General features: G+C 39.3%; 1 protein-coding gene across 3 annotated transcripts in view; it reads right to left on the minus strand.

Moving 5' to 3' along the window:
- akap10 (A kinase (PRKA) anchor protein 10) overlaps window positions 1–23,222 on the minus strand; it is a 95,221-nt gene that overhangs the window by 61,272 nt on the left and 10,727 nt on the right. For all 3 annotated transcript variants that reach the window (XM_059973436.1, XM_059973437.1, XM_059973438.1), the window contains exon 2: window positions 12,064–12,114. In XM_059973436.1, the coding sequence (XP_059829419.1) occupies window positions 12,064–12,114 (51 nt within the window). The remainder of the gene's footprint in view (window positions 1–12,063; window positions 12,115–23,222) is intronic.

A 23,222-nucleotide genomic window follows, 5' to 3' on the forward strand; every position in this document is an offset into this window, starting at 1 on the left:
CACTCCTGGGCCACGGGAGGCAGATAGGTGGGTCACGGTCAGGAAGGGGAAGAGGCAGGTACTAGAGAGTACCCCAGTGGCTGTACCCCTTGACAATAAGTACTCATGTTTAAGTACTGTTGGGGAGGGACAGCCTACCTGGAGGAAGTGACAGTGGCCGGGCCTCCGGCACAAAGGACAGCCCTGTAGCTCAGAAGGGTAGGGATAGAAGAAAGAGGACAATAGTAATAGGGGACTCGATAGTCAGGGGTTCAGACAGGCGGTTCTGTGGAGGTGATCGGGAGTCCCGGATGGTAGTTTGCCTCCCTGGTGCCAGGGTTCGAGATATTTCTGATCACGTCCAAGATATCCTGAAGTGGGAGGGTGAGGAGCCAGAGGTCGTGGTACATGTAAGTACCAATGACATAGGTAGGAAAGGGGAAGAGGTCCTGAAACGAGAGTATAGGGAGTTAGGAAGGCAGTTATGAAGAAGGACCACAAAGGTAGTAATCTCGGGATTACTGCCTGTGCCACGCGACAGTGGGAGTAGGAATGGAATTAGGTGGAGGATGAATGCGTGGCTGAGGGATTGGAGCAGGGGGCAGGGATTCAAGTTTCTGGATCATTGGGACCTCTTCTGGGGCAGGCGTGACCTGTTCAAGAAGGATGGGTTACACTTGAATCCTGGGGGGACCAATATCCTAGCGGGGAGGTTTGCTCGGGCTATAGGGCAGACTTTAAACTAGTAAGATGGGGGGGGGGGGGCGGGAATCAATTTGAGGAAACTATGGGAGAGGAGGTTAGTTCACCAGTAGAGCAAGTAAGTAGACAGTGTGTGAGGGAGGAAAGGCAGGTGATGGAGAAGGAATGCACTCAGCCCGAAGATGTAGGGGAGAAGAAAGAAAAGGATAATAAATTTGAATGGATTGTTAGGGATGAAAAGAGAGGAGGAGGTGGAGAGTATCTTAAATGTATCTATTTTAATGCTAGGAGCATTGTAAGAAAGGTGGATGAGCTTAAAGCATGGATTGATACCTGGAATTATGATGTTGTAGCTATTAGTGAAACATGGTTGCAGGAAGGGTGTGATTGGCAACTAAATATTCCTGGATTTAGTTGCTTCGGGTGTGATAGAGTAGGAGGGGCCAGAGGAGGAGGTGTTGCATTGCTTGTCCGAGAAAATCTTATGGCGGTGCTTTGGAAGGATAGATTAGAGAGCTCCTCTAGGGATATATTTGGGTGGAATTGAGGAATGGGAAAGGTGTAGTAACACTGATAGGAGTGTATTATAGGCCACCTAATGGGGAGCGGGAGTTGGAAGAGCAAATGTGTAAGAAGATAGCAGATATTTGTAGTAAACACAAGGTGGTGATTGTGGGAGATTTTAATTTTCCACACATAGATTGGGAAGCTCATTCTGTAAAAGGGCTGGATGGTTTAGGGTTTGTGAAATGTGTGCAGGATACTTTTTTGCAACAATACATAGAAGTACCGACTAGAGATGGGGCAGTGTTGGATCTTCTGTTAGGGAATGCGATAGGTCAGCTGACAGATGTATGTGTTGGGGAGCACTTTGGGTCCAGTGAACACAATAGCATTAGCTTCAATATAATTATGGAGAAGGACAGGACTGGACCTAGAGTTGAGATTTTTGATTGGAGAAAGGCTAACTTTGAGGAGATGCGAAGGGATTTAAAGAGAGTGGATTGGGTCAAGTTGTTTTATGGGAATTATGTAATAGAGAAATGGAGGACATTTAAGGGTGAAATTATGAGGGTACAGAATCTTTATGTTCCTGTTAGGTTGAAAGGAAAGGTTAAAGGTTTGAAAGCACCATGGTTTTCAAGGGATATTAGAAACTTGGTTCGGAAAAAGAGGGATGTCTACAATAGATATAGGCAGCATGGAGTAAAGGAATTCCTTGAGGAATATAAAGAATGTAAAAGGAAACTTAAGAAAGAGATTAGGAAAGCTAAAAGAAGATACGAGGTTGGTTTGGCAAATAAGGTGAAAGTAAATCTGAAAGGTTTCTACAGTTATATTAAAAGCAAGAGGATAGTGAGGGATAAAATTGGTCCCTTAGAGAATCAGGGTGGTCAGCTATGTGTGGAGCTGAGGGAGATGGGAGAGATTTTGAATGATTTCTTCTCTTCAGTATTCACTAAGGAGAAGGATATTGAATTGTGTAAGGTATGGGAAACAAGTAAGGAAGTTATGGAACCTATGACAATTAAAGAGGTGGAAGTACTGGCGCTTTTAAGAAATTTAAAAGTGGATAAATCTCCGGGTCCTGACAGGATATTCCCCAGGACCTTGATGGAAGTTTGTGTTAAGATAGCAGGAGCTCTGACGGAGATCTTTCAGGTGTCATTAGAAACGGGGATTGTGCCAGAGGATTGGCGTATTGCTCATGTGGTTCCATTGTTTAAAAAGGGTTCTAGAAGTAAGCCTAGCAATTATAGACCTGTCAATTTGACATCAGTGGTGGGTAAATTAATGGAAAGTATTCTTAGAGATAGTATTTATAATTATCTGGATAGACAGGATCTAATTAGGAGTAGCCAGCATGGATTTGTGCATGGAAGGTCATGTTTGACAGACCTTATTGAATTTTTTGAAGAAGTTACGAGGAATGTTGACGAGGGTAAGGCAATGGATGTAGTCTATATGGACTTCAGCAAGGCCTTTGACAAAGTTCCACATGGAAGGTTAGTTAAGAAGGTTTAGTCGTTAGGTATTAATGCTGGAGTAATAAAATGGATTCAACAGTGGCTAGATGGGAGATGCCAGAGAGTTGTGGTGGATAATTGTTTATCGGGATGGAGGCCGGTGACTAGCGGGGTGCCTCAGGGATCTGTTTTGGGCCCAATGTTGTTTGTAATATACATAAATGATCTGGATGATGGGGTGGTAAATTGGATTAGTAAGTATGCCGATGATACTAAGGTAGGAGGTGTTGTGGATAATGAGGTGGGTTTTCAAAGCTTGCAGGGAGATTTATGCCGGTTAGAAGAATGGGCTGAACGTTGGCAGATGGAGTTTAATGCTGAGAAGTGTGAGGTTCTACATTTTGGCAGGAATAATCCAAATAGAACATACAGGGTAAATGGTAGGGCATTGAGGAATGCAGTGAAACAGAGAGATCTAGGAATAACAGTGCATAGTTCCCTGAAGGTGGAGTCTCATGTAGGTAGGGTGGTGAAGAAGGCTTTTGGAACGCTGGCCTTTATAAATTAGAGCATTGAGTACAGAAGTTGGGATGTAATGTTAAAATTGTACAAGGCATTGGTAAGGCCAAATTTGGAATATTGTGTACAGTTCTGGTCACCGAATTATAGGAAAGATATCAATAAATTAGAAAGAGTGCAGAGACGATTTACTAGGATGTTACCTGGGTTTCAGCACTTAAGTTACAGAGAAAGGTTGAACAAGTTAGGTCTCTATTCATTGGAGCGTAGAAGGCTGAGGGGGGATTTGATCGAGGTACTTAAAATTTTGAGAGGGATAGATAGAGTTGACGTGAATAGGCTGTTTCCATTAAGAGTAGGGGAGATTCAAACGAGAAGACATGATTTGAGAGTTAGGGGGCAAAAGTTTAAGGGAAACACGAGGGGGTATTTCTTTACTCAGAGAGTGATAGCTGTGTGGAATGAGCTTCCTATAGAAGTAGTAGAGGCCAGTTCAGTTGTGTCATTTAAGGTAAAATTGGATAGGTATATGGACAGGAAAGGAGTGGAGGGTTATGGGCTGAGTGCGGGTAGGTGGGACTAGGTGAGATTAAGAGTTCGGCACGGACTAGGAGGGCCAAGATGGCCTGTTTTCCGTGCTGTGATTGTTATATGGTTATATATCTGCCACCTGCATCTCTCCAGTGACATCTTGCACAGTCATGACACCAGCTATTATTGTGGTAAACCTACACTCAACTGTTTCCAACACATTTAAATCCTTCCTTGGATAAACATGACCAATAATAGTCCCTAACACAAGAAATTCTACAGATCCTGGAAATCCAAAACAACACAAACAAAATGCTGAAGGCATTCAGCAGGTCGGGCAGCATCTATGGAAATGAAAAAAACAGTCCATATTTTTGGCTGAGAACCTTCTTCAGGACTGGAAAGGAAGAGGGAAGATGCCAAAATAAAAAGGTGGGGGGGGGGGGGGAAGGTGATAGGTGAAGCCAGGAGGGTGAGAAAGGTAAAGACTGGGGAAGAAGGTATCTGATAGGAGAGTGGGCCATGGGAGAAAGGGTTGGAGGGGCACCAGAGGGAGGTGATAGGCAGGTGCACAGAGGTAAGAAGTTAGAGCAGGGAATTGAAGAGGGAAGGGGGGTGGAATTTTTTTTAAAAAGAGGAGAAATCGAAGTTTATGCCATCAAGTTGGAGGCTACTCAGATGGAATGAGGTATTGCTCCTCCACCCAAAGGGTGGCCTCACTGTGGCACAGAGGACAACATATTGGAAGGGGAATGGGAACTTGGTCACCCAGAAATGCTGCTTTTGGCAGATGGAGTGAGGTGCTTGACAAAGTGGTTCAATTTACGATGGGTCTCACCAATGTCGAGGGGGCTGCATTGGAAGCACCAGATACAGTCGACAACACTAGCAGATTTGCACGTGAAATATTGTCTCACCTGGAAGGACTGTTTGGGGCACTAAATAGAGGTGAGGGAGGAAGTGAATGGGCAGTGTAACACTGTTTGCAGGAATAAGTGCCAGGAGGGAGATAAGTTGGGAGGAACGTATGGACAAGGGAATCACAGAGGGAACAAGCTCTGCAGAAATTGGAGAGTGTTGGTGGGGGGGGGGGGGGGGGTGGGAGAAGGTAAGGATGTGTTTGGTAGTGGATAACTTTGGAGGCGGGTTGTGGAGAATGTTGTGTTTGATGTAGAGGCTCATGGGCTGGTAAGTTAGGACACGAGGAACTCTATCCCTGTTAAGGCAGTGGGAAGATGAGTGCAGAAGTCTGGGAAACCAAGGGGATACAGGCAAGGGCAGCATCAATGGTGGCCTCCAATTTGATGGCATGAACATTGACTTCTCCAGTAAAAAAACAATTCCCTTCCTCTCCCCTCTTCTATTCCCGACTCTGGCCTCTTAACCTTCTTCTTCCCTTTCTCCCACGGCACACTCTCCTCTACTAGAATCCTTCCTCTCCAGCTCTTTACTTCTCCCTCACCTATCATCTATAAGCTTCACCTATCACTTTCTAGCTATGCTTCTTTCTCTTTTTATTCTGGTATCTTTCACAGCTGCTGCCTGGCCTGGTGAGTTCCTCCAGCATTTTGTGTGTTGTGCTCTTCCACCTTCCTTTCCAGTCCTGAAGAAGGGTTTCTGCCAAAAATGTTGACTGTTTAATAATTTCCATAGATGCTGCCTGAGCTGCCGAATTCCTCCAGTATTTTGGGTGTTGCAATAACAGTCCCTTACTCCTGACATGGTGTCACCAATACATGACTGGGCCAGAAAATAGCAGAATTCATCTTTTTATTTAAACTGCAGTATTCAGAATGGATATTACTTGCACTCTCATATAAACTAAACCTTTATATTTAGAAATAAAATAGAAACACATGGTAATATCTCACATAAATACAAGTTTTTCATTTGTCATTGATTTAACCTCATGTTTCAAACATTCCAGCAAGTCCAGTTATCAAGATCCTAAATGATATTTCAAATAGTTTTTTAATTGTCCTTCAGGAAGCACATGCAGTAAATTGATCAATCCTTTTGTAATGCCCTTGGAAGGAATCAACTAAAAATAAGTGAAATCACAGAAAAACCAGTATGCAAAACAAATGTACCTCAAAAACTTCCCGTATTATTTTCATTTGTGTACAAGATCATAAGAGGAATACATCAAGTGGATAGCTAGAGACTTTTTAGACATGGAAATGACAAATACAAGGGGTCATATTTGTAAGGCGATTGGAGTAAAGTACAGGGGGAGTCGCAGAAGTAAGTTGTTGCTGTTGTTCTTTTTTCAAAACACACACACAGTGATGACTTTGTGAAACACCCTGCCAGAGGTGGTGCTGTTGGCAGTTACGTTAAGGACGTTTAAGAAATTCTTAGTTACGCACATAGGTGATAGAAAAATGGAGGGCTAAGTAGGAGGAATGATTAGATTGATGTTAGAGTAAGTTAAAATGTGGCATAACATAGTGGGCTGAAGTATCTGTATGTGTTGTTATGATCTATGTTCTATTAAGGTTTTACAATTCTGCTATTAAGATTTTGTTAGAGGAATAGAACCTCATTCTTCCTGGGTAGTAACAACTCTAAGGCATGAATACAGAATTCTCTTATTTCAGGTAACCTACTTCCACCTTCTCCCCCTCCACTCTATCCTTTTCTCTCCTTCCTTCTGGTCTACTCACTTCCTCCTAGATCCACCTACACCATATTGTCAAAATACCCAATCACAACATCCCTCCATCTGCCCATCACCTAAACACACCTCTCCCTGGGTCCTCTTCCCCTCACTGTCTAACCTCCCATACTGGTTCCATGTTCCACCTTCCTTTTCTACCTGGTTTCATCACCTACCTCCACCTTTCACCTCCAAACCGGTCATTATTTCCACTTCTCCCTCCTGCATCTACTTATCACCCCTAACTTATTGCTCGACAGCTCCTGCTCCACACCCTCCCCTCACCTTTTTATTCTGGCCATCTCCCTTCAGAAACCAAAATGTCAACAGTCCACTTCCCTCCATAGATGCTGTTTGACCCTCTGTATTAATTCCTCCAGCAGCTTGTTTCTTGATTAAGTTCTGCTTCATTCATAACATTACTAATGTTTATTCTCCCCCAACATGCCTTAACTCCACAGTAAGTCAGAACCTTCCTGATTCTGACTAGTGGATTCAAAATATTTACAAATTAATGCAAACACTCTCGGATAGTTTGCACAAAGCAAAGATAAACGACACAGTGAATAATGCTAGCAAAAGCAAGAAAAAAGGGGAAAAAATTCTTTTCAACACACACAAGATGCTGGAGGAACTCAGTAAGTCAAGCAGCATCCATGAAAATAAATTAACAATCGACGTTTCAGGACAAGACCCTTCTCCAGGAGTGGAAAGGAAGGGAGAAAGCACCAGAATAAAAATGTGGGTGGGAGGGGGGGAAGAGGGGAAAAGGATAATTAAAAGACGATAGGTGAAGCCAGGTGGGTACGAAAGGTAAAGAGCTGGAGAGGAAAGAAACTGAAAGGAGAGAAGAGTGGACCATAGGAGAAACAGAAGGAGGGGGGGACTCAGGGGGAGTTAAAAGGCGGATAAGGAAAGGTAAGAGGCCAGAGAAGAAGAAGGGAGGAGGGAATTTTTTTTTACTAGGAGAAATTGATATTCATGTCATCAGGTAGGAAGCTATCCAGATAGAATACAAGGTGTTGCTCCACCACCCTGAGGGTGGCTTCATTGTGGCCATGGTCCAACATGTCGGAAATGGAATGAAAAAAAATCAGATTTAATTGGCCATTGGGAAGTTCCATTTTTGATGGATGGAGCAGTGGTGATCAAAGAAGCAGCCCCACATTTACAACCGGTCTCACCAATATAGAGGAGATTACATTGGGAGCACCAAATACAAACAGACAAACCCAGCAGATTCGTAGGTGAAGTGTTTCCTCATCTGATAGGACTGTTTGGAGCCTGAATGGTGGTGAGGGAGAAGGTGAATGGGCAAGTGTAGCACTTTGCCTGCTTACAGGGAAATAGTGCTGGGTGGGAGATTAGTGAGGAGGGACAAATGGACAAGGGAAACATAGAGGGTGCGGTTCCTGCTGAAATGGAGGTGAAAGGAGTTAAAGATGTGTTTGGTGAAAGGATACCTTTGGAGTTGTCAGAAATTGCAGAGAGTGACTTGCTAACGTGGAGGCTCGTGGGATGGTAGGTTAGGACAAGAGGAAATCTATCACTTTTAAGGCGGTGGGAAGATGGGGCGAGTATGAATGCTCAGGAAATGGAGACACGAGAATCTCTGTTCTGTGAAGAAGGACAACATCTCTGATGTTCTAGAAAATAAGCTGCATCCTTCCAACAGATGTGCGGGAGATAAAGAAACTGAGAAAAGGGAATAGCATTTTTGCTGGAGACAGGGTGGGAAGAGGTATAGTCAAGATAACCATGGGAGTCAGTAGGCTCCCACTGTTACTTTGACTATATTCTTCTCACCCTGTCTCCTGTAAATATTCTTTCAGATGAGGCAACACTTCTGCGAATCTGCTGGAGTTATCCTCTACAAATGAGTAGTTACTGCATTATATAGGCCAACTAATTTATCGCTGGACACCCAAAAGCATAAATAACCTCCAGTTAAATGCAGATACACCCATCACATTTGTCTCTGAATATAGCCATACAAAAGAAAACAATCACAATTGTTGCTGATGGAGAAGTGTATTGATTTAAATCATAATTGCACAAGGAATGCACTTTAAAGGCCAAGTCATACAACTGTACTACTTTTCTGCCTTTTGTCATCAGTAACAATATCCATTGTTGCAAATGACACAATCTTTGCTGGCACAACATCGCAGGCCTAAGGATCTATACTCTACTGTACTCTTCTATGATATTTTAACTTCAGGAGTATCACCACACATTTTTAGCATTTCACTATATAATCTCTTATAATTTTTATAAGAGATTATAAAAATCAAATACAGGCGACCCCCACATTATGAATGGATTGTGTTCCTAGAAAACTGTATGTAGTACAATTTTCTGTAACAAAAAAAACTATTTCCCTTTGAACACTATCTTATGAGTGGAGATCATTCCTTTTTGAAATGGTTTAACCTGAAAGAGTATCTATTACATTGGGTGAATAAGCTAAGGGAAAATCTGGAAGTAAACTACGTAGAAAATTCCTAATTTGTAAATATCTAAAGAAGTGTACATTAGATAGGTCATATTTATCCACTGAGTGAAAGATGTTAAACGATTGCCCATAAACAAATGTAATAAAGTTACTATTCTTTTGGTATTCCAAACTGAAAAGGTCTGATTGATTGATGGTTTAAAAAAAATAATTGAGATGGATTTTACTAGAAAAATCAAAATTATTAAAGTCAAAGAATCTACAAAACTGAAACCAAATTCCTAATGTATGTTTAATAATAGGATTAAGGTCTCGACTACCAATCTTAGAAAGCAAAAAAGGAAGAGGAGCTCCCAGTAAAGAGGCCAAAGAATATCCCTTCGTTGAGTTTTTCTCCAAATCCACCCATAAAGGACAGTCATGTATATCTGAAAAATGAATCCAAAAAACGGTTTATCGAATATTAATTGCCCAGTAATACATTCTAAAATTCGGCTAAGCCATACCATCATACTTTTTTAATTTCTGCAGTAAAGGTTTAGTCAATCTAGGATTTTTATTATTCCAAATGAAGATATAATTTTAGAGTCTATTCTATCAAAAAAACAGTTTAGGGACTGTTTAGGACTGATAGCTATAATTTATAAATGGTTATTAAATTTGCATATGTTATCTAATGATAAAATAAAAGCTGCGTGGGAATTGGAATTTCGAAAGTCACTTTCAGATAATCAATGGGATAAACATTTTTATTTGGTAAATACTTCATTAATTGTGTCCATCATTCCCTGATATAGTTCAAGGTAGTGCATCCGGCACATATGTCAAAGAACAAATTAGCCCGTATCTTTTCCAATATTAATCCTATTTGCGGTAGATGTAATATTGAGGTGGCTACTTAAACACATATTTTGGTCTTGTATTATGTTTGATAATTTTCAGAAAGAGTTTTTAAAAAAACTTTAAAACTTTAAAAAGTTTTAAAAAGTTATTAAAAAGTCTTTAAAACTTTATCAAAAGTCTTGAATTTGGATCTACAACCGAATTTACTTACAACAATTTTTGGGATAATTCCATCAGAAACAAGAGATATTCCTGTTTCAGCTCAACGGTTGATATCTTTTACAACTTTATTGGCTAGGAGAGCCATTTTGCTTAAAGGATTCTAATCCACCTATTGCTATTTATTGGCTTACTTCCATTATGTTTAGAGAAAATAAGTGGTTGGAATTTGAGGAAACTTGGCGACTTGGAAACTTAGCATATTTTCATATGCTTTTACTTATGGCCCTTCAAGATACCTTCTCGAAATGCTGAATTTGATCAGAAAGTTCTTCTTTTTTCTTGCTTTCACTATCAGTTTGAGCTGCCCAGTTCTTTTTTTCCCCTCTTCTTTTTTGTTTTTTTTTTGAGTATATTATAATTATAAAAGTTTCTTTATCTTTTTTCTTCTTTTTATATATGAGGAGAATCAATTATCTTTTTCTTTATTATTTACTATTATATTAATGCAATGTATGATCTTGATAATGTTTATTTTACCTTTTATATGAATTGTTATTGATATAGATATTTGAGATAATTCTCTTGTTTATATATATGCACTCTTTTATTTAAATAATAAAAAGATTGATAAGGAAAGGAGATGCATTCCTATGTGTGTTTTCCCTCAAAAGAAATGATTGCACCGCAGCTGCTGGTTCAAGCCAGGGTGCCATTTATGACATTTCTTTGTCAGCTTCCAAAGCAGAAGTCGTAACTGAATGCCAGCTGCGTTTGAAACACAAGTAACTGCAGATGCTGTAAACCAGAACAAAAGAAAATAACAAACTGAAGGTGGTAGGTAGAGACAGATAAGGAAATCATTAATCACTGATTCCATTTATCACCTTCAGCATCTGTCATCTTTTGTATCTGCACTTATTATCTTCCAACATTGCTGGAAGTTCAACTTGGACTTAAACTTGCTGGCCCTTTTCCAAAATACCTTGAAGGTAAATAATATGGAAAACTTAACTTTCTTGGGAGGGGGGGAGGGAAGGGGGTTGGGAGACTATTCTGTAGCAATTTGAACCTACCATGTATCAAACATGAGAATAGAATAGAAAATAAAAAAAAAATTGTTTGCTTTGTATCTTGTTTAATATTCCCCCATATGGAGTCATGAGGTAATACAGCACAAAAACAGGTCATTTGGTCCATCAATGCCAGGCACAGCATTCAGCCAAAAACCCTCCAAGCCACTGCCCTCCAGGTAGCTACCCAAATCCCTCTTAAATATTGCAATTGTACCTACCTTGACCATTCCATCTGGGAGCTCATTCCAGGCATTCACTACCCTCTGAGTTAAGAAATTAACGCTCAGGTCTTTTAAAAATATTTGTATCTGTGCCCTTCAGCATTACCTCTAAAGAAAATAAATTGACCATCCACCCTTTCCATGCCACTCATGATTATATAAGCTTCTACCAAGTCACCTGTTATATTCCTAACCTACAGGGAACAAAGACCCAATATGGTCAACCTCTTCCTATAACTCAGCCCCTCTAGTCCCAGCAGTATCCACATAAATCTCTTCTGCACCCTCTCCAGCTTAACAATGTCTTTCCTATAACAGGATCCCCAAAATTTATACAATGCTCCAAGTGCAGCTCACCAATGACTGAAATTCCAATATATTGCCCCTGTTCCTACACCTGATGCCGTAACTGATGAAGGCTAGCATGCCAAGTGCCTTCTTCACCACTCAGTTCACTGAAAGTAGACAGTGCACTTGTACTCCAGGTCTCTCTGCTCCACAATATGAATTCTGGAAAAGCAAATTTTGTTCTGTATCACATATTTTTGGATGGTGATTTGCAAATTCTGCATGGATGAAATTAGTTAACTATGTAGCTGTAACATGGGGATCACATCTGCACATTTCAAAGAGTTTACTTAAAATTTAGGTGGAATGGATCCACTGTTGATAGCACTAATGTCATCTTTTTCCGTTAAAGCACAAATACTAATTATACATTTATGATATAAGAAAGAATTTAAGGAAATATTGTACAAATGAAACTATTATTAATATTAACATAAGGGTGTCATTCAGATCAAAGGGCATATATTAAAATTCAAGCAACGTTTGTGTTCCTGGATTAATCACACAGCACCACTCTGTGGAAAGGCAAGTTCTTTTTCATCCCCATCTCTGCCAAAACCTCCTTCGCACCCAAACATTGTTAACATATTTAAATAAAAATTACCTTTATTGATTTGTGCCTCTATTATTTTCTCTTTCTCCCCTTTGGCTTTACCTGTATATAAAAAAAATATATTCAATAATTGCACATCTCAAACAGTATGTCCAGAATTATCGAGTTTTATCTTAGTATATGCATGCATTTTTAAATTAATGTCCAGTGCTGGGGGTGTGGTTTAACTACATTCTATTACATTATTAGCATATATAAGATCATATAACAATTTTTCAAACATGTAGACTTCAGATTTATGTCCTTCCATTTCATAGTCCTATTTACAATAGGAATAACAATCATAATTCACAGAAGTTTGTCCCACTAATAACTGATATAATTACACTAGCCAGTCTAATTATTGAACCAGTCAGCTCACACTGAGCTGACCCTTTTAATAAAAAGAGCAAAGAACACAAATTTAAATAAGGCAATGACAGACAACAGAAAATGATGATCACTAATTGCTAATACCTCCCACATAGACATGTCTCACATACCAATCTCACTGGCCCAGATTTGCAATAACTAAAAGAGGCTGTCAACACACTTCTGATTTAGAAGTGGCAATCAGACAGCAGCATACTGAGACTGCACAGAAAAATCAAGAACTTTGCAGATAAGCTTTGGTTGTATAACTTGGATTAATGACCTAATCAAATGTAAAAATACACAAATGATATGACTGTGATTGAACACTGGTCTTACAGATCCCGAATGTTAATTTGATAGTGGACAAGGAGCTGCACAGGTGTTACTATTATGAGAAGCCCATCAAATATGCTTGCAAATAAAGTGCTCAACACTCCACAGTAGCGTACATTTTCTTTACTGTATCAGATATTGTTACTACTGTATTGCCAAATGTCAGCTCTCAGACATTCCCTCATAACATCCACTGCACCAGAGAATGACAGACTTCATTTCCTCAGATCTTCTGTCCACTGCTTTCTGCCACCCCTCACTCCCCCATTCCTAAACTTCTTCCACATGCAAAACTCTCCAGACAAACCCCAACACACTTATGTTTTCCTACTTTGGCTCCATCATCTGGTCTTGTCCTTTCAAATGTATACCTCCGACATCTCTGATACTTTCTGCCATTTCAACAACTCCCAATTTCTTGGTACCAAATGGCTCACTTGGAGAAGGCATAAGGAAAACAGTCATGGGCTCTATCAACTATGGTAGAGGAGAGGCCACCGTTCAGAAAGAAAGATATTTCAACCACTTGTGTGGAAAGTTCTCTCATATTTACTCCTCCATCGCACACAAGTATGGCCTTCCACTTCTTTGTAGAGTAGACACCCAACCTGTCCCTTCCACACACAAACACACTCCCCTACTAACCTTGTTTTCATGTTGAACAGTTTCTTCTTCAACTCTCCTCACTTTCTCCAGATCAAAGGGGAATTTACACTGGCCCAAACCAGGCTGCTGTTTTTGTCGGACATACAGAACGCCTTCATTCAGTCCTATTTAGAGCCCTCACCCTTCCCAGCACATTACTAGCTGTATTAGTGCTGTTTCCTGCTCTCATACAGAAATTAAAAATTACTTTTATTGCATACTGATCTCTTTCAGATTGTCCATATTTGATTCTTCTGTTCCTTTTCAGGATCTCTCTACTTCAGGGCACAGATTAGCAAAATACTCATTGCAAGGCCAGAGAGTCCTACAGCTATATCGACGATATTTCCTTCTACCCCATTTCCTACAAGGACTCTGGTTCCAGTTCCTTTGCTGCCAGGTTCTGTTTCACTGATGAAACTTTCCAAACAGGTGCTCAAGGTGTCTTCCTTCTTCCTGCACATGGGCTTCCCTTCTCCTATAATCAAAGCTCTTGACTGCATCTGATCTACCTGCCCTCACCCTCTCCCCTCATAGACAGAAGGCCCCTGGGCCTCAATTTCTATCTTACCAGCATCCACAGTCAATAGACCATTCTTCGCAATTTATGTTATTTCTAACAAGATTCCACCACTGTGCTCTCCTCATTTCTAGGTTCAGCATTTCCTTCACAACTTCCTAAATGCTCATCCGTCTCTGAACTTATTAAAACTCATTCATTCACAAGAAATTATATTTTTATAACCTCTTCCCTCCCCCCCAACAGCTTAAACAATGCTTCCAGGTGAAGCAGCAATTACTGTGTTCACTATGTGATTTCCTCAATAATGCAGAAACCAAATAAACGCAGATTAGGTAATCACTTTGCCAAATATGTATGAGCAGTTCTGCAGGGCATTGTTGATCTTTCTGTGGCCAGTCACTAAATTTCCACTGCCCTCCTATGCTGACCTGCCTATCTGTGGCATCCAACACTATTACAAGGTCCAACATAAACAGAAGGAACAGCGTCATATCTTCTGTCTGGGAACATTGATTTCTCTGTTAGTATCAAAAATGTCCAGTTCTGCAATAGATCATCCATCTGCAATATGTGGGTTTCTCTTTACACAAGCACAGCCTAATGTACCACATATGTCCTACTCTGCATTTCATAGTGTTTACATTCCTTTGTTTACATTTGTTCTCTAAAAATCCTGGTTAACCTATCAGCGATATACATTATTCACCAGATATAATTACATGTAGTAGGAATTTGCAGTGCATGACATGCAACAAAAACAAATTATAAAGTATTATATAAAATATAAACTTAGAGGTTAAAGTATGGAATAAAATGTACATAAATGCCAACATGGATTTACAATGTAAACATTATAAAAATTATTTGAAGTGTTTACAGTGCAGTGATAGGGGAAGAGGGGCTAACTAGAATAGTTCAACAGATTAACTGCCTGGGTAATCAACTAGATTACTTCATCTACAGTCCATCCTCACAATGTCCATGATATCCAGACATCTGAAAACAAAGAGATTCTGCAGATGCTGGAAATTTGGAACAATGCACACAAAATGCTGGAGGAACTCAGGTGGTCAGGTGGAAATGTTGACTGTTTATTTCCCTCTATAGATGCTGCTTTACCTGCTAAGTTTCTCTATCATTTTGTGTGTGTTCCACTAAGATATTTCCTTTATCCTAATCATTCATCCTCCATCCTCTGCAACTTGGTACAAAAAAAACCTTGTTTTTCCTATTTCTCAGTTCTGACAAAGGGTTTATTGTCATTAACTCTTTCTCTTTCCATAGATACTGCCTGACCTATTTTTAGTGCAAGTTTACGACATCTGCAGTTCTTTGATTTACTGTCCATTTTGGAAGGCACAACAGGTGCACTTAGGGCAAAGTTTAACAACGGCACCTAACTCAAGTCCAACTGGGAGAAGATGGAAGAACTAATTCATTGTAAAAGTATATCTATTTATATAATTGTCACACTCTAAACACAGTTATTCCACTTAGCACCAGGTAATTATACACCTGTACATCTGCAACATTCATAATCACATATCCATAACAATACATTACGCCCCCGTGGATAATGTCAAAATCATAAAAGTACTCTCTGACCGGTAATACATCAAAAAACAAATCATAAGCTGTCAAACCAGTTTCACTGATGAGGCAGATTTAGTCAATTAATGGATTGCACAACTGTCAACAAGAGCCAATGTGCACCCGCTCTTGCAAATTTATACAAAAATAGCTATAAATCCAGAGACAAGAATACAATTTGCAATACTGTCACACTGCAGTAAAATAAAAGCTAAACCAGAAAAAAAATGCTAACATCACGTGGTGCTCCCAGTAAATAAAACAAAAAAAAATTCCAGCATAAAGGCTTTCCACTGCATGACCAATCGTTCTGCCTCTTGTACTGGCTACTCAGTCCCTACCATCAACGGAGAAAAAAGTATTTTATTTCAAAAACAGGAAAATTCACATAAGATTATTTAAAAGTAACAGGGAAATTATCTCATCAATACTTCCAATGTATTAACAATAAGTACTTTAATTCAAAATATAACTTAGGGTTCTGAAAACATTTCACGGGGAGTCCAAGATGATGAATGATGCTTTAAATTGCTATTAACTAATCTGTAAACATTCACTCAGTGGCCACTTTATTAGGTACACCTGCTTGTTGATGCAAATTTCTAATCAATTAATCTATGTGGTAGCAACTAAATGCAAAAAAAAGTATGCAGACATTGTCAAGAGATCCATTTGTTGTTCAAACAAAACATCAGAATGGGGAAAAATGTGATCCAAATTACATTGACTGTGGAATGATTGTTAGTCCCACACAGGGTTGTTTGAGTACCTTAGAAGCTACCAAATTATAATGGGTAACATTTTATAAAGGGTAGCTAGTACAAAATATTTGAAGGAAATTAGCTCAGTATATGGAAGGCAAAAGGATTAGATGAGGAGGGGTGAATGTGAAACATTAAACCCTCCATTGATCAATATGGCAATTGACTGTTTCTGTGCTCCAGAGTCCAGGTAATTCAATGTAAAGCTTCAGTAACCAGTTCAAAACACTGATGCACTTTTAATTACATCCTTTCCATCATTCAATCTGAATTGCAACCATTTCCAATGAGAGACATTGGTCCTAATTCAATCTATGTGATTCTTTAATCAATGAGTTGCAGAGGAAATGACAGTGGATCAAATCGCTGGAATAGTTTCATTTTTGTTTCTTTCCACCTGCCCCACACATACACATACACAATTACACAAGTGCTAGTAGAAACTATCAGTCTTCACACCCATGATAATGGCAAGTCCGATTCTAATGGTGGTACTACAAGTAGATTTGGAAGCTCTGATGTATCAAATGACACAGCACTTTCAAAATCCAACCAGTTTACATCCCAAATCAGAAAGATGCATGTATCACCTATTTCAGGCACAATGTAAGGAACCAATCCAATAAGAAAACCACCAGATCAACAAATGTTTAGGTTCCAAAGCAGTTTGCTGTATTCAGGTCAGGAGAAGATGATACCAGTAGCAAAAACATTCAGCATGTCTTATCAATGGGACCGCCGTGCTAAAACCAACAAATGTATTCAGTCGAAAGCGAGCATGCACTAGTCACAAAGAGTGAATAAACTCACATTCTTAAAAGAAAAATGACTACGTAACTAAATTCTAATTCGTTGCATTCATGGAAAATGGAGAAAGCATTCCAATTACTGCAAGAAATTTTTCACTGCAGATCTGGATAAATATTGTAGCATGAATTTCATGGTGCCTGATTTTTTGATCATTTTACAAAATATCAAGACTAATAAATTGGAATCAAATCCAAAACTCAACCTGCAAACCAAATTCCTTCCATTAATAACCAACCTTTAAATCACATCACATTTCATTAAAAAGCAATAGAAAGATCACAACTACTTCTCTTCCTTTAGCTTATAAATTTGCTATCCCGTGTGAGATAATCAGTCAAATGACTGAGTGGTCTTTCATCTTTTATTATATATGTTTGATGCACAAAAACTACTCACTGGGTTATCAAAGCAATTAGATGAGCACTGTGAAGCAGAATCAGAGTTCGCATCTCCGAGAGGACTGTGCAAGCCACAAGGACAGCAAACTGTATAGATTCACAGAAGCTCCAGGATAATCCTGGAAGGATTCATGCACGTGCCTAACAAATCATACATTCAGAAAGGGAATAATTACCACTGCATTATCACATTTTATTTCTTGCACTGCTACCATTAATTGACTGGCCTGGAAAATGTTCCACAAGAAGATTGCACATCCTCCATGAAATATCCCACCTGTCTTTAATGTCAATTTAAACCATCCTGTTGAACAGAATTGCAAACGAGCTGAGACAAATAACCCGAATCCTACTGTTCTAAATCAATGCTGATTTAGTAGTAGTATCACTTCAAACATTTTTTTAAACCATAATTTTGGAACACTAACATTATTGTGGTTTCCAACCATTAAATATCGATATATTTCCTGCAATTATTTTAACTAAATAAAACCACAATTAGGAATCAGAGTCATGCAACAAGGTAAAATATCCTGGTCATTAAGTACCACTGTATATGAATCCCAAGTTCCAGGGCTTGATTTTTAGTTCTCTATGCCCTTGCCACATCATGTGACACATACATAATGACGATGATGATGATGATGCCCTGGCATTTCATGTACTCATCTAAATACTTCTTAAATGTTGTGTAAGTACAGTACATGCCTCCATTATCCCTCAATGCAGTGCATTCTGGATCTGAGTGAAAAATTCTTTATTCCCTTTAAATCTCCTACACAATCTTAAGCATAATTCCTAAGAGGAAAAGTTTCTCATCACATACTTTAGCTCTGCACCTCATAATTTTGTAGATGTTAATAAGTTTACTCCTGCAGCCATCTCCACTGTAAAGTAAACTTCGCCTTTCCAGTCTCTGAGCTATCTCAGGTAACATTTTAGTGTATGCACTCCAGTATAATTGTATCCTTCCTATAGTGAGGCAACCAAAATTAATGTCATACATAATCTACCTACTCCTTTATTCTGCACCTTCAACTAAACAAGGTAGGAATACCATATGGCAGCTCAATCACTTCTATCTTCTGCCTTTGGGATCCTTGGACGTGTACACCAAGATCCCTTTGTTCCTCAGTAATTCCTAGGAACTGTTCAATATATATTGAACTTATTTATTTTACTAAAACACATCATCTCCCACTTTTCAGAGCTAAACTCTCTCTGCCATTGCTTTGCTCATTTTACCATCTCATCAAATATTGCTCAGCAATTACAGAAAACCATTCACACTATCAACAACAGGACTAACTGCAAACTTACTAAGAGTACCTCCAAAATCACATCAAGATTACTAACATATACAAGCAACAATAGTTCAGCACCGATCTACAGCTCCATATCACTTAAGAGGCTGTTTTGGCTCACTGAATCTATACAGGCTCCCGCTCTTATTTTCCTTACAATTTATTCTGCACACATTCCAATCAAACCCACCACTCCCCACCACTGCCAGAGATTCTACCCTTTACCCATATACTAGGCACATGCTAATTACTCTACAAACCCACATATTTTTCATATGAGGGAGGAAACCAAAGCACTTGGGAGAAAGAAACATGGTTACAGTGAGAATGCAAAAATACCAGACAGCATTGAGGTCTACCACCGAATCGGGTTCAATGGAGCTATGAGATAGCAACCCTAATAGATGCACAAATAACCACAGACTTTTAAATGCAAACAAAGTCCTCCTATAGCCAAGACAACATTGGATCTAATTAGATAAATTGGTCAGGTTCTCGCGGTTCCTCGCCTTTGCACAAGATTTTCACATGGGGCCTTATCAAAGGACCTACCCAAGTCCACATGGACTACATCAAGCACACTAATTCACCTTCACGGTGAGGTAGTAAACTGGATTAGATACTGGCTTCACAGAATAAGCCAGAGAGTGGTTGTAGATGTTGCCTCTCTGACTGGAGGCCTGTGACTAGTGGTGTGCCGCAGGGGACAGTGCTGGGTCTGTTGTTGTTTGTCATCCTTATCAATGATCTGGATGACAATGTGGTAAACTAGATCAACAAATTTGCGATGACACCAAGACTGGGGTTGCAGTGGATAGTGAGGAAGACGATCATAGCTTGCAGGGTAATCTGGACCAGCTGGAAGAATAGACTGATGAAATTTAAAGCAGACAAGTTTGAAGTGTTGCATTTTCTGAGAACCAACCAGGGTAGGTCTTACACAATGAGGGTTAGGGCACTGAGAAGTGTGGTAGAAGAGGGATCTGCGAGTATAGATGCATAATTCCTTGAAAATGGCATTAGGCAATAGGGACATAAAGAAAGCTTTTGGCATATTGGCCTGCATGGATCAAAATATTGATTACAGGAATTGGGATGCTTAAATTGAAGATGCTGGTGAAGCCTAATTTCAGGTATTGTGTGCAGCTTTGGTCACCTACCAACAGGAAAGTAAGTAAGGTTGAAAGAGTGCAGAGAAAATTTATAAGGATATTGCTGGAACTTGAGGACATGAGTTATAGGGAAAGGTTGAATAGATTATGACTTTATTCCCTAGAACATAGAAGACTGAGGGGATATTTAATAAAAGTACATATTCAAAATTATGAGGGGTATAGGTAGTGTAAATTCAAGCAGGCTTTTTACACTGAGGTTGCTTTAGACTCCAACTAGAGGTCATGGGTTAACGATTAAACATGAAAAGTTTAAGGGGAACATGGTGGGGAATTTCTTCACTCAGAGGGTGGTGAGAAAATTGAACGAGCTGCCAGTGCAAGTGATGGATTTCAACATTTTAAAATTTGGATAGGTACATGAATGAGGGGGGTATGGAGGGCTATGGTCCAAGTTGATTGTTTTAGGCAGATTAACGGTTCTGCACAGACTAGATGGGCCAAAGGGCCTGTTTCTGTGCTGTAGTGCTTCATAACCACTTCAAAAAAGTCAAATTCATCAGCCAAGATCTCCCCTTAAAGTTAAGCTGACTATCCATAATTAATATCCACCTCCCCACATTCAGATTCATCCTATACAATAATTTCCTACCAATGTTACACTCAGCAGTATATAATTACTGGGTTTGTCTCTGGTGCCCTGCATGACTAAAATTACAGTGTTCACTATCACCACGCACCTCTCCTGTGGCCAGATAAGATCTTTAAATTAAATGCAAGTAATTAGGTGAAATTTACAAATTGCTCAGCTTCTCTTCTTTGTAAACATATCAATTTGCTCAATTGTCTGCGAAGAAATAAATCCAAGATATTCACCAATGGGACTATTTTCCTGTAAACTCCAAAACATAAATTATGTTGATTCAACAATGAACTGTGGTACAGTGCTTTCTTTTAACTCTGTATATATTTTTAATTGCGTCACCGGCCAGCTCAGTATGATCACCCATTCCCATCACCCAAATCAGGACAGCCTGTGCAATAAAGGAATATTCAAATGCTTTATTGATAAGAAATGCCAGTACTTGGGGTCAATGATGTTACAAGATTGGCAATATATTTCCAAATGAGACTATTTCCTGAAACTGAAGGGGATCCTACAGGCTTTGGTGTTCTACTGCATCAACTGCCTTTGTCTGACTGTCTGGAGATACTGAATCAGGGGAAACTATCAAAGAACCCCTGTCAAGATGCTTCCATGCATCTTGTAGATTCCAGTCTAGGCTCCATAGTGATGCATGGAGGGAATGTTTAAAGTAATGGATATGGATAACTTAAAGCTTCTCATATTGGTTGAAGCTAAGTCCATTAAAGCAAGTGGGGAGTATTCAATATTTCTTTCCCTAATTAAATGTAGAAAGGTTTGGGGGTATTGAGATGAGTCACTTACTTCACAATGCTTCTTGTAAGTTGAATTATTCTTCTAGTTAATGGTGATCTCAGAGGTACTGATACTGGAGGAAACATCACAAAGTAACTAGACTCTTTCTTGTTGGAGATGGACACTATCTGATACGCATGGCAGAAATGGGGGCGGCACAGTAGCGTAATGCTAATATAGTGACCCAGGTTGAATTCCACCACTATCAGAAAAGAATTTGTATTTTTTCCCCATGATCATGTGGATTTCCTCCAGGTACTACGGCTTCCTCCCACATTAAAAAGATGCATGGGTAAGGGCGAGTAAGTTGCGGGCCTGCTACGTTGGCACCATGGCAACATCCTTGTATTATGCTGGTCGTTGACACAAAATGACATATTTCCCTGCATTTTTTGACGTAAGATGACAAATAAATCTAATCTTATTTCCCCATTTAAAAAAATATAAGACTGAATATAGTTGAGGCCTTCTTGCATGGCTTCATTGAAGAACAGTTTTGGAGTCATCAGTGAACATTCGTTTTTGAACACAAAATGAAGGAAAAGATGTTGAAGCAGAAAACTGAATAACATTGTTGAAGGAGTTCTTCAGAGTAGATTTCTAGGTACAAACTTCAGGGAAATCATTTGGTTTGTAAGGCAACTGCACATACTGAAAATAGTCTCCTCCAAACTTTAAAAAAAACTGAGAAATTAACACTATCACAAATTGGCTCTGTTGCTTTCAAAATAGCACATGGAACAGCTGCTATTTCTGTTATCTACATATATGCCAAAATGCAAGAAGCAATAATTAATGAGGAATAAAAGAAAACCATTGATGTTACTTGGAATTTGAAGTAATAGCTGCAGTGTGAAGTATCGGAACTTCCACAATACTCATCTGTATTTTCTATAAAAGACAGAAGATCTATATCAATTAAAACACAGCCATAGAGCTCACATGGAAATACAGAAAAGACACAAGCTGCAGAGACACATACTTATCAACCATTTCAGAACAACATCAACTTTAGAGCCTGGGCTCTTCTGTATCAACAAGAGGCAAATGAAAGGGAATCTATTAAAATAAAAAAGGTTGATTATAAGAGAAAAAACTACTTGTAAGCACTTTTCCATCATAACTAACAGCTCAAGGTACAGAGATGTGGTTGGAAGGTGGCAAAAGAAAATATCCCAGTTGGAAGCATTTCTTCAAATAAGCAAAAACACTTTGGAACAGCTTTGTAGGAAGAAGGTTGGAATCAAAGACACAACTGAGGGGATGTTGATGAGCAGGGAAAAGTACCAAGTTTTCTGCATCTGGGTTTAATGAGAAGTGCATTAATAACAAAGGGTTATAACACAACCCATAGCTTTCCAAAACAGATTCTTTCCCAACTCTCCTGGTCCCTGTTTGTCATTTATATTTTTTGGACAAGATTTGTTAATAAGGTATGCAATGGTATTCAACTATGCTCTCATCATGAGGTTAGGTGTTAATTTCCACCACCCCCCCAACACCCTCACAGTAACAATTTTAGAACTGCAGGTCTAAAGTTAGATATGGCCCTTGTGGCTAAAGGGATCAGGGGGTATGGAGAGAAAGCAGGTACAGGGTTCTGAGTTGGATGATCAGTCATGATCATACTGAATGGTGGTGCAGGCTCGAAGGGCTGAATGGCCTACTCCTGCACCTATTTTCTATGTTTCTATGCTTCTATGTCTCAATATTTTGTTTACAGCAATCTAAACAATTATTTGTTTTGTGAAAAAATTAACTGTCAAGATCCTTCATCATTTAGAAATTGAACAATTTATTCAATTCTGTTTTACTGCTTGAATTATCTACCCACCCTAGAATTACAATGACACATTTAGCTACAAGGTCATTGTGCACT

This window comes from Hypanus sabinus, chromosome 6 (assembly GCF_030144855.1).
Source record: "Hypanus sabinus isolate sHypSab1 chromosome 6, sHypSab1.hap1, whole genome shotgun sequence".
In the NCBI taxonomy this organism is placed as follows: domain Eukaryota; kingdom Metazoa; phylum Chordata; class Chondrichthyes; order Myliobatiformes; family Dasyatidae; genus Hypanus; species Hypanus sabinus.